Source organism: Lathamus discolor, chromosome 3 (genome assembly GCF_037157495.1).
Source record: "Lathamus discolor isolate bLatDis1 chromosome 3, bLatDis1.hap1, whole genome shotgun sequence".
NCBI classification, from domain to species: Eukaryota; Metazoa; Chordata; class Aves; order Psittaciformes; family Psittacidae; genus Lathamus; species Lathamus discolor.
Genome location: NC_088886.1, coordinates 77,087,418 through 77,099,963, shown reverse-complemented (window position 1 = coordinate 77,099,963; position 12,546 = coordinate 77,087,418). Strand labels below are relative to the sequence as shown.

The 12,546-nt window shown below is 39.1% G+C and overlaps 1 protein-coding gene across 2 annotated transcripts in view; it reads right to left on the bottom strand.

Moving 5' to 3' along the window:
* Positions 1-12,546, bottom strand: part of MFSD6 (major facilitator superfamily domain containing 6) — a 29,207-nt gene that overhangs the window by 3,169 nt on the left and 13,492 nt on the right. For both annotated transcript variants that reach the window (XM_065669927.1, XM_065669926.1), the window contains exons 3-6: positions 10,343-10,440; positions 4,538-4,699; positions 3,868-3,966; positions 1,439-1,719 (exon numbers count right to left, since the gene is read on the bottom strand). In XM_065669927.1, coding sequence (XP_065525999.1) covers positions 1,439-1,719; positions 3,868-3,966; positions 4,538-4,699; positions 10,343-10,440 — 640 coding nt within the window. The remainder of the gene's footprint in view (positions 1-1,438; positions 1,720-3,867; positions 3,967-4,537; positions 4,700-10,342; positions 10,441-12,546) is intronic.

Sequence of the window (12,546 nt, the reverse complement as noted above, 5' to 3'; positions counted from 1 at the left end):
ACAGAATTTTGGCACATCAATAAGAACTACTTTTTTTATCAGCACTGTATTTTTACAGGAAGGAAAGAATAATGAAGAGATTACATCCCATAGGGAACAAGCACAAAAGCCTTTCTTGCCTCTCCACAATTCTCAATGAAGCAGTTGGGGGGTGAACAGCAGTGATGGACTAGTCTCTCTCAGACACCACACAACTACAAAAGCATTCTTTTCTTGCCATGTTCATGGAGTAAGGTCTGCATGACTGCTCTTCTCTGATTTAAAAGGGGACGGCTTATACTAACCAAGACCTTGAGGGTTTTTATCAATGAGAAACAGAGCAGTTTATCTGGACAAATTACTTTGATGTCAAGAGACCCTGTGATATCTTCAGTGTCACTATAAGAAGATATGTTGTTGGACTCAGTGAAAATAAAAAAAACAAGCAAACAAACCCCCATCAACCTAAAGCAGACATGCCTGCAGTATATTTTCAGGAATAAAGACAAGTAAGAAAGGCAGGAGATCTCTGACCGCATGACATTCCTACACACTGTGCTCTGCTGATTCACACTCATCTCCCAAATTACCCATTTCTAAAGACAGCAGTCGTGGAAAAAGCATTTCTGTGTTTACGCCTACTGGGTTCATAAGAAGGAATCTCACCCACTCCTTCCAGACAGGTAAACACAGTGGTTTTAACGTTAACCATGCTGTTCTAAAACCTGCATTGACACCGCTGCATAAGCAGCTCCCTTCTGAAAGGCATGTCCAAAGCATTAGAAGAGAGTTCAAGATCCAAGCCCATCCAACCATTCATGAAGCTATTAAAAGTTATATTGGAGGAAGACTGCACAGAAGGGAAATGGTGTAAAGTAAGCAGCAGCAGCCAGACATTTTAAGTCACAGAATGGCTCTTATCTGGTGTAACTCTAGATAAGACGAGAGACTATTTTTATTTGAACAGAAGGTTTGTATCCCATCAGCAGTTATCTGTAACACCTATTTCTGCAACCATGTAGATGTTTGACAGCATCACCCAAGGAAGCAAACTGAAATAAAAACTCATTTTACACTGTTAAGCAGCTGTGTATCTTCATGTTCAGTTACCACCTGGTACATTTTGAAACACGTATGACCTGCACATTCCAACTAATACCAAACCAAATACGAACTTATAGGGAATTCAAGTATATCCAAGCCTGTAAACCAGAGTCTCTTCCTATGTCTCTCCCTCTCCTTCCAATTTTGGGAAAATACTCGCAAAAATAGTTACTCCTGATGTACTATACAGGGAGAACAGCTCCATTTCATGCAATATTTCTACTACCGTGTCAGAACACCAAAGTTATCACAAGCTGACAGAGAACACCTGCCAGGTACTAATAGATTTACACAGCTGTAAAGGTTTCAAGCATCTAACAAATGCATAAGAACTTCTTGTACATTAGAAGATTACCTGCAAAGGCTGATTCTCGGGAGTTGGATGGGTTTTGGATAGTTTAACCATCTCTTTGATCTGGTAGACAGCATAAGCTAAGGTGACCCAAGGAGAAGAGCTGATGCCCCAGGCTGGCTTGTTCACATCTTCTTGATCTTCTTGGTGTTTAGTTTTCTTTATGGGAAGTCTGGGCTCAGTCCGAGGCATGATATCTTCTGACTGCTGCTGTACAAGGTCAATAGTTGCTATGGGAACAGGACTGGAAGGCACTGGGATCCTTTCCGCCAGCATTGTCTTTTCTGAAGTTTAAAACAAAATAATCACTGGCAAAGCCAATGAGCTTAAAAAAAAACCCACCCCAGAACAGTGAAGCATACAAAAAACACTAAGTATTTCTGGCTTTCACAGACCAGTTATCACTGCACTGAAAGCAGAACACTGGCACAAACAGCCAGGAGCCAGACACATCACAGTTTAGTTAGCGAAATAAGCCAAGGATGGTGCCTTACAAACAAGGCTGTTCTGCAACTGCAACAAGGTATTTTAGATGTCTGCACAGACAGGAAGGGCTAATGGGTATGAAGCAGTCCATTTGTTTCCAGGTAGTAGAAATCTGTGCTTTCATATTACACAGAAGAAGTCATTTTCATGTTACATGCATACTGGAAATAAGCCTTTTAAACTTGTTGCAAACTTCTTTCTCTGTGTAAAGCCTGCATCTCACAACTCACTCGCCCTCTAGGTAACTAAATACTGGCTTCAAACAGGAACGGTTTGGTGAAGGCACATGGCCTGCACCATCAGAACAGTCCTTTTGGATTTTAAGATTTCTAAACCTACTCATTTGACTTAAAAAAGTTGTTGTACATCTTCACCACTTCTTTTTTCACTTGAGAAACAAACCCTCCATAGCTACTGTGGAGTTAAGCAGTTAGTGAGAAAAAAGATTAGTGACACACGGGAGGAGACGAAATATCTGTAACAGAGTTTCAGGCAAAGGCAGAAATCCTCCCAGCAGATCTTTACATCTAAGGTCTTCTGATAATCTGAAATAGTTTTCACAACTGTCTTGAAATGTCATCCACAAAAAACTGTCATGGTCCAACACAATGTGCCTTACAACCTTGAAAAGCCAGAGTATTTATATATGAAAGGTAATTAAACATTGTTAGAAACTGTTAAGATATTTTAAGAGCTCTATGTTCCCTGTGAGTCTGTAAATAAGACTGTAAATTTAGAGAAAATATTTTTTCTGAGTAGAAGTATTTTTGCAATTAAAAAGAACTTTTTTTTTTCAAAAGTATAAAACTGTATTTTATTCACAGACTTTTAGCGCTCGATATTTTAAGCAATGACTGGATGTTTTCTAGTACTGAAGAAATGAAGAGGCTAATCCTGTATACACTTGACCACATGCTTAGTCTTTCTCATTCAACTGGTCTGGTTGAAAGCAATCAGATTAGTGCCATGCTTAAAATGAAGATATACACTGTTAAGATGGTAGTGCATATTAAATGAAAACCAAAGACTGAAACAAACTAAATACAACAAGGCCACTAAGAATAAACTATTCTTTTGTAGGTTCATGTGTAATTAACCAAAAGTTGATGGGAAACTGAAGTAGCAAATATCCTTTTTACCTTTCCATTTTTTGGTGTTATCATTTGAACAGAGGAGAAGAAAATTCTAGCAAAATAGGTATTTGAACACCTTATTACAGACAACTTGACAACTAGTCAAGGACAATTCATTTAATAGTCCAGCTAAAGAAAACTAACTTTCATTTTCATTTCATAGTCAAAGCTCATATTACGAAGTAACATTTGGGTAAAAAGCTCAAAAATTCATGACTTTGCAGAATTTGCTACAGTTTTATTGTAATTATTAGATTTATGCTAAATTCTTTGCACCAACTATTTCATTTTCTGTTTAGCCTTTATACCAATGGAGATGAAAAAGTTCAAGTTACACCTGAGGGGAGATTTCTCAGGTGCTATAACAGAACTCAGCAAGCTATAAAAGTTTGTGTCCTCCAAAGCCATCTCTATAGTTTCTGGCAGAGGTGGTGGCTTGGACTGGTAGAATATGACAGCATGCAGTGGCAAGGGTGACCATACGGAACTGATGCAACTGACATGACTCGCTGTATGTTCAGACTAACCCAAGGGATTCCCAGAACTAAGAGGACTTACGGGTGGTAAAATATGTTATACTTTCCTCCTACCGACATCCAAAAACTCAGTGCTGCCCTTCTTACAGCAGCAGCACACCCCTTCAATTACTGTCATTGCTCAGGAAAAGACTTCCCACTTGAAAACAAACTGTTCTGTCAAAATCTGAGTAAAGATATACCAAACATACAGAAATAAAACTGCAGTGAGAAGCTTCAGAGATACCTTTCTTGACTAGTTCTAATTTTGCAGGGTCTCAGAGACATTAATATTTACCTTCTTCTTCATCAGGAACCAACAGCCACTGGATCAGGGCAAACAGAAGAAGAATCACTAAACAAGCCATTCCTATTCCTCTGAATGTGGCAGCAGGACCTGTAATGAGATTTATTTTTTTTCTATATTGAGAATGTACTTAAGATGAGTCAGTATTATGCACTCCTTGGGTACATACTGTCCCATGTAGGCTCTTATTAGCCTGTTTCATTACATTTTCCTCCCTCCAGCTCTTGAGCAGGCTTTGCAAAGGATTTTTAACCAAGTAATTAGATTCTCATTTGCTCATGGAAAGGCTGCATAGTATCAACCTATTCTCTCACAAAGGATTCATTCATCTCACTTATGGATCAGGTTGGAGATTTGCTCACACAGTACTAAAAATATCTAGGCATAACATATTTAATCAACCTGTAATGCTCACAGGACAAAGCCATAAGCAATCTGGTCTGCATTCAGTGGTGACCTTAATTTGATCAGGAGCCTGGAGTGGACATCTGAGGTCCCTCCTAGCCTGAGCAGTTCTATGATTCCACAATTTATATGAAGTGCATTATTACTCTTTAAAGCACAACAAGACCTTGAGCATAAATAAGTTTAAAGCTGGTAGTTCAGTAAAACTGAAACGTCAATAAATAAAATGAAAGTTTTCAAAGCGATTTTTGCTTACCGAAGTAATTGACTAAAACACCTCCAACCATAGCCCCACATCCTCTGCCTAGACCCAAGTGGAGACCTTGCAGGATTCCTTGGGCTGACGTTCTCAGCTCCGGAGGCACTGCTGCACTAAGGTACGAAATACAGGCTGCCCATATAGCTGCATGAGTGACACCTAGAGAGATGAAACATTGTGAGTAAATGGTTCACAGTGTTCCAACACAACATCAGAGCAACTGCACTCATCAGCTGGAGCACGTGTTGGAGCACAACAAAATCCCTTTCCTGACCGCTCTCTGTGAAATACAGATCAGCTTTTGGTAATGTGAGACTGGCAACCAAGCCACAGGGAGACATGATGGCTCCTTCTGCAGAGTCTGTCAATAGCTCTTTCTCCCTCTGAAATGACCTCACTTCTCTTCTTGAGACACAGTCCCTCAGAAGATTAAGTAAAGTGCCTTAGATGTCTCTCTACCAGATTCCCTGTCCCTTTGAGAGCAACCCTGGGCATCTGAAATACAGTTCTAATTTCATCAACTGCAAGCAATTAAGCACTGATGCCTCTCAACAGACTCCTTATTGCCATCATGAAGGCAGTGCAAGGTCATAAAATCCAAACAGTATCAAAGATATCCATGTCATTCCAGAGGCAATAATTAATCCCCTCCCGCCCTTCTCACTCCCCCCTAAACCAACCACCCCCAAGCAAACTCTTTCTGAACTCAACGCCAACACACTCTGCATTTAGCACTGAATGGTCTGGACAAAAAAAGCACTCAAGCTCCTCAGGGTAGGCCAAAGATGCATATTTTCATGCCTGCCGTTCAGAGGCAGAGTCAGCATGCCCTTCCTCCCGCGATGACTGCATCCTGCGTAGGAGCTGCCGCACGCTGCTGCCGCCTCCCACTTCTCCCACTCCCGCTCTGGGGACTGGCGCAGCCAAGGGCCTTGCTGCTATAAACAACAGCCACAGTTCCAAGACAGCCCCAGCGCCACAGCAGAGGTTTTGGAAGTCTCCTTCTGGCACATGTCTTGTAGATTGAGGGTTATAATATTTCTTCCTACTGCAGCAGAAGGATGGCTAATGCCCCATCCCTGGCAGTGTTCAAGGCCAGGCTGGACAGAGCTTGGAGCAACCTGGTCTAGTGGAAGGTGTCCCTGCCCACGGCAGGGTATTGGAACTAGATGAGCTTTTAGGTCCTTTCAAACGCAAACCACGCTATGATTCCATGATTCTAGGGGGAAGTGACCTGTGCACAAATGACCCGTGAATGATCATCATCAGCACACAGACACAGGCTGCAGATGGAGCCCTCATCTTTGAGCACCGACTTGGTGGGGGTTTGTGGAGTGTGGAGGACGGGACAGGAGAAGGCAGGGTTGTGGAGAAGTTGGAAAAGCAAAACAGTTTATTAGCTCATCACACACTGAATAAGCCTGAACTATTTTGCCACCCTCAGATTGAGTGGGAATACTTTTTTCTTATTTGAGTGGTACTAAAAATAGCCATCACAGCTTACCAATGCCTCAGCTCTGCTGCCTCTGTTTAAAAGAACGTTGGCACCACTGATGATTCAGTCAACATGTTTCTGTTCTCTACACTTGACTTACTAATGAATAGTTGGACACTCAATAATTACTTAGCCATTTAGGCTGAAGACTGGTAAGAGCAAGAAAATACAGGATTTTGTAACATACAGACTAGCCTGGATTTTGCTTGGGTGTAAAATCATAAATAGCACTGATTGGAATGGGTACAGTTCAGGTATAGCCATGTTACATGTCCATAAAGCTGTACAGTCCAATTTCATTCCAAAGCTAAATGAGAATTTCTCAAGCTTTGGGTTTGTAATGGCCACCTTTCACCTTTACACATTGCAGAGGTGGTTTTGGTAATAGTACATCACCTTGGTGAAAAATAAAAAGCTTACATCAGGATCAGAGCATTTTACCTTACCATTTACAGTTTAAGGCTTTAAAACTCAGATTTTCCAAGCAAAAAGTTCAGAGTTTTAAAACTCACAGAATATCTACTTTTTTAAAATGCAGACTCGTGTATGCACTGAAAATAGCAACCAAGAACTGTCCCAATAACAAAGCAAAGCTAATCTCATCTAATGTGGTTTTGTTTTAGAAAAGCTATCAATTAATGTAAACCATTCAGCTTTATCAGCTATTAAAGAGTAAGTCCCATTTTAAAGCCTTGCAAATCAAAAACACATCAGAAATTATTTGAACCATAAAGCACAATACCACTGTATTTGTTTGAAAACAAAAGGCCATAACTTAACCACAACAGGTTCTCGGATGTTTTCACCTTTACGAGGCAACCCAGACAGAACATAGTGTTCCCAGTTCCTCTGAAAGCAAATCCATACCAATTTTTATAACAAATTCTGTAAGAAGTCTGGTCTAGATTACTGCTAACCATGATTCTTTTAAGAAGAAGTTGTGTACAATGTATATATTGTGACATTATTTGCAAAACCACTAACCATCATTTCAACATCCGGACTATCATTCCAACAAATGGAACAACCCCAGTGTTATGCTTAGAATAACAACGTTTAGCAAAGTTAGGATAATTTACATATAAACCAAGAGCTGAAGATTTGGGGAGCTAAATTTATTTCAGGAGAGATATATACCCACATTACTTCCAGTTAAAGAACCAAGCATTTTGCTCTCTAGATATAACTGTGCTGCTGGAGCATCAATAGGAACCACTTTGTAGAACAATACTTGGTTTGGAGTTTGCTGGATAACTGCCAAGTGAAAACAGCTAATTTTCAGGTTATCAATATAATTTCGTGACTTACAAAATCTCTGTTATGTAAATTGGTGAGCTAGCATAGCTGTTATCAGAGAATTTCAACCATTGCTTTGTAAGAATACATTGCAAGCTAACGAGTGGATCAAAACTTAATCTGTTAATTGCAAAATGAACAAGATTGTCTGTGTGTTTGTAGGCAGATATATATATACATATACACACACACACACACACACACACATATTTTACCATTTCCCTATGAGGATGTCTTGACATTTTCAGTTATTAAAGATTCAGCCTAAGCTCTTCTTTTGATGCACTGCATGTGCAAGTCGATGCAGCATACCTATTCAAAATTCTAAATTAAGAAGCAAGGTTAAATCTCCTCATTTACTCCTCTGACAGTGCAATGCACTTAAGAGTCCTCCCCATACCAGTTAACAGACAGCAACTGTAACACAACATAGTTCTTATTACAATCAACAGATGCAGTCTGGGGAGTCATCTTCCAGAAATCTCTCCATGCCCTTTTAGCACAGCATATGGGGATAATCCTCATATTGCAGAAATATATTAAAATAAATTCTTTACAAAATTCAGCTGCAACTGGATTATGTACAAAATTCAGCTCAAACTTAAAAACCCCTCCAGCTCACAGAACTGGAATTTACATGGAATTTGACAGCTTCCTGGGAAAAACTTAACTAAAAGAATAACAAGGACTTCACTAAGGGATTTAAAGGTCCTACAAACTTGGTGCAGTCATGTGTCCCACATGGTACCCACGTGTTCTGCACAATCGACTCTTTCACTGCTTTTGAATGTATCTAATCCCTACATATGCAAACGAGCTACAACTCCTACCTCTCTCTGTCAACAAACTCATTTAAGAAAAACAAGAGCTTCCACCTCACCAAATTTCATTAAGGTTCTACCTGTTATCCCTACTGACAGATTCAATGGATATGTGGGGAAAAAAGCAGAGCCCAAAGAAATAGGATTTGGTAACCACTGCAAAAGGAATAATGAATCAAGAAGAGATTAAAATCAGTAAGAGTGAGGAGAATAAAAGAATAAAGCAGGGAGGGGGGAGTTAGCAGTACTTCTAAAAAGATAAAATTCAATCTCCCATTCAGGAACAAATGAGTGAGATTACTAGAATGTAACAAAGGTAGTGGCAGTAATTAGACACACTTTCAGAGTACTTATATGACACACTGATAGACCCTTTATTTCCTGGTATCATATAGACTTCATGGACAAGCGATGATAGAGGCAGGCTGAAAAGTGCACACAGAATGCAACCCTTGGGGTTGGGAGAGAGTTCTATGTGTTTGTTTTGGTTTTAACTTTCACATTTGCTGACTATAAACAACTGCAAATAGCAACAATAACTGAAGCATACATGATTCAGCAGTGGCTAGATACAGTCTGGCAGATGAATTCAAGATGAAGTATTATTTTGAAGGTCCTTAGCTTTTTCTTTAAATTACTTGAGATTATACCACGCAAGAATCCCAATCAAAACAGATCCCTCACAGCCTTGCTGTAAAGGCAAACTTACATATTATGCAATTCATATTAAAATTTCAGGAGAATAAAAACAAGATTCAAAGTAAAAGAAACTTATTTCTCAGTCATGACTACAGGATGCTTCCAGGCACAAACTTATGTCTGTGTTGTCATGACGCAGGTCTTTTTCCTGTGATTTGAGTTGGGGTATCTTTAAAACAGAATTCCCTAGAAGGCAATATCCAAAGCTTTGTATTAGTAATTTGTTCCCCCTAGATGTTTAAGCAGGCAAGAGTGTAACACATACACTCATTTTTTACACTCAACATTTTCATATTTTAACACTTGGTACAAATGATGAAGCATCAATTCAACAGCTTTGGCTTGGGATTTTTTTTTAATAACAAAATTCGGAAGCTTGCTGCTGTGTCAGTTTTAATACAATAAATTGTTTTTGTTAGCAGGGAGGTAAGGAGCTAGGACACAAACAGATCTTTTTCTATGCTTAGAAATTTACACAGTGCTCTCCAATGGCATTTTATAGCTCAAGTTAAAATCTACCTTTAAAAGGTTTCTGTAAATAGAGTAGAAAAAGTTAATGCAAATTCAAATTACGCATATAGAGGAATAAAACTTCTAAGTATAACCTATGGAAAACAGTCTAGGTGGCATTGCAGAAACCCAAACCCCTGGCTTTAACAAAGACAGTGCAATTATTTTTAAAGGCAGGGAAAACATTTTCTCCATTTAATTATTCTCTTGCAAGCTTACAAAGCCAAATACTTCAGTATTCTTCAAATACTGAAGAAACAAAAAGAGTTTAGATTTTTCCTGGTTTTGAGAAGTGATACCTACTACAAACACACAAAAAAGTTGTAAAATCTAAGTTAGAACAATTTATATTTTAACATCACAAAGAAGGTGTTACAGACTTCTGGGACAACATGACTTGAAAACAGGGCTCAACCTACTTTTCACAGACCACACCTCTGTCCTTTTAATTAAATTAAAGGTTGAGTATCTTAAAGAAGCTCTATTAGCACAAAGCTATTGAAAGAAATTCATCTCTAGCCATTGAAAACAAATAATTCTGCAGTCTAAAGGTACTGATGGAACAATACTGATGAAAAACTACAAAGTATTGTAACAAAGACAGAATGACCCAGAGTCCTTTCAAGAGCCGCGACCTTTTGCGTTTAATGAAGTTCACATTTTCCACCAAACAGGATTTGCAGCAGTTGTGTACCTGGCTCTTGCTTCTGCCTCTTTGTTTAGTTAAAGGGTGTGCTGGTTGCAGGCAGTTCTGTTTGAATAAACAGAGAACTGTGCGCAATCAGATGCAAAGCCACCCTTTTGACGTCAAGTATTTCCCAAGACAGACAGTGATGTTTTATGAACCTGGGTCTTCTGGAGTATTTGTGGTCAACAAAAATAGAGAAACACATGATTTTTACTTTATCACAGTTCATCTGAAAACAACCTAAATGTAAGAACCTGATCTTATGTTGGAAGGGCATTACTGCACTGCCTTACCTTGAAGTACCTCCATTGGGAGAACAGTCCAAGCATTTTCCAGATACGAGATGTAAATGTATCGAGCTGTATTACAGGCAAGACCAATGTAAAGCACTCTGAAGGAAGTAAGGAAAAGAGAAGTCAGAACAGTTTGCACTTTCTTTTTTCTTTGGTATGTTAAACCTTACTGCTTCAGAAGCTATTTGTACATGTACAAACCAGTTTGCTAATCTAAAGCATATGATCAATGCAAAATACAGTCTTTAAGTCCTATAACCAAACATAAACTCTCCTCTTGCCCACTCCAAACATACTCAAACTGAGGCTGAAGTTGAAAGAGTCTCTTCAAAATCCTAATAGGAAAAAAAAATATTAGAAATAAAAAAATTCAAAGGGACAGCAAATCCACTGAGCCTTTAACTACGCTGTGTAGTTCTATGCCATGCTCTACACTGGGTTATATCTCAGAGAGACCATTTCTAGGCACATTCAACATCCCTTCCAAACAATCTTCTAATCATTCAGGGATTCATTCCACCACTTTAATGTAAGCCTGGTGCAGGTTTGTATTAGATGAATTAATTTTACCCCAATTAATATAAGTTTATAGTCCCAGTATCTGCAAACTGCTCAGAACTACTCTAAAAACACATCCCACAGAAGCAATATGGTTTATAACAACATGCCTCAGGATGATCCTGTTGAAAAGCAGCAGATGCTGCATCTCAGAATGAAGAGGAAAAAGAAGCTCTTGTAACAGTTTTTAAACAGTGAAGCACAAAGACTACTTGTGCAGTACATTTCCCACTGCATGTTTAACCTGATTACTTTTCCCTTCTGTTCTCAGGTTCAGCTTAGCTTATCTCTAGGATGGTTACTCATCCAGCTACCTTTCTCTTACTTTTAGATGGATCTCAGGAAAGAGAGACTTAATTCAAAACTTATTTTTGGCTTAAGAAAAGATGCTATTCCTAACTTTAAAGAATTTTTTTTTTTTTTTTTTTTTTTTTTTTTTGCAGGGACAAGGATAATTTATTATCCAAACATGGCTTCTTGGCTGACCCCTGGCTTTGCGCAAGTGAAATAAATGCAATTAAGGTGTAAGCATAGACACTGTGAAATGGCAAGCTTCGTGCTGCCTTTTTAATTATTCTGTAAAAGCAGAGCGAGATTTCATTACGTGGTACACAACCACTGAAAAATGTAGTGTGAGATGCAATCAAAAAGATGCAGCATCTTGTCAGCATCTGAGGTCTCCAAACATACATGTTGACAGCTACAAAACCAGTACCATAGTTTTCATCATGTCAGTGACACCAAAAAGCATTCAGGGCTATGCATTTTACAACATGGATCTACAGCAGACAATCTGTTTTACTTTCAGCAAGTTGGGTAAGCTTGCAGGAAGCTCCCCCCATCCGAAAACATGCATCAGACCAAGCTGTGTCGCTTCCAGATACATGCGAGGTACACGAATAGCTGGTTTAAGCTGCCTTTAGGCAAAGCAAGCCCAAGCATTCATTGAAGAAAACATGGGAAGCCACAAAAAAAATTAATTATGATACAGTAAAGAGAAAAAACTTGTTCTTTGAGCCACACATCATAAATTTCATCTTCCCCATTAATTAATGCCTTCTGCTAATTCCTTTCATAGCCACAACTTGATGTAATTATTTGCAATCACATTTCTGAAGTATATTAGGACATATTTGCCACAAAAGGTAAGCAAACATGCAAGGTCTGCAGGCTCCTTTCTTCATGCCCTTACCAGTATAGACCAGGGTGTTGCACACTCTTGGGAATACACAAGAGTTGCCATACCATATATTTGGTTTTCCCCATCAGCAGCACAGATGGGCCCAGAACTGTTTAGGACAAGTTCTTGCCAGCTTAATCTCACTTTCGCCTAGCAAAATCTTCGCCTGTGCCTCAACAAATTTCCTCCCACCTCAGCTATCCCCTGTCACAGCCAGGCCAGAGATGAAAAGAGGATTCCTGCTCCATAGCATCACCACTAACACATTCTGCTACCTGGGCTTTTCTGTTTTGTTAAACTTGCAGAATGATTTGGATTCAGAGTTACAGATGAGCAACTTAGCCAGGTTCCACCTTTTAATTTGTTAGAATATGTACAGAGTTTTAGGTAAATGGCAGTTTATGAAGATTACTACAATTACGGTTTTGGAGTGGCACATCACACAAGAGCTTTTGTGTAGTTAGAG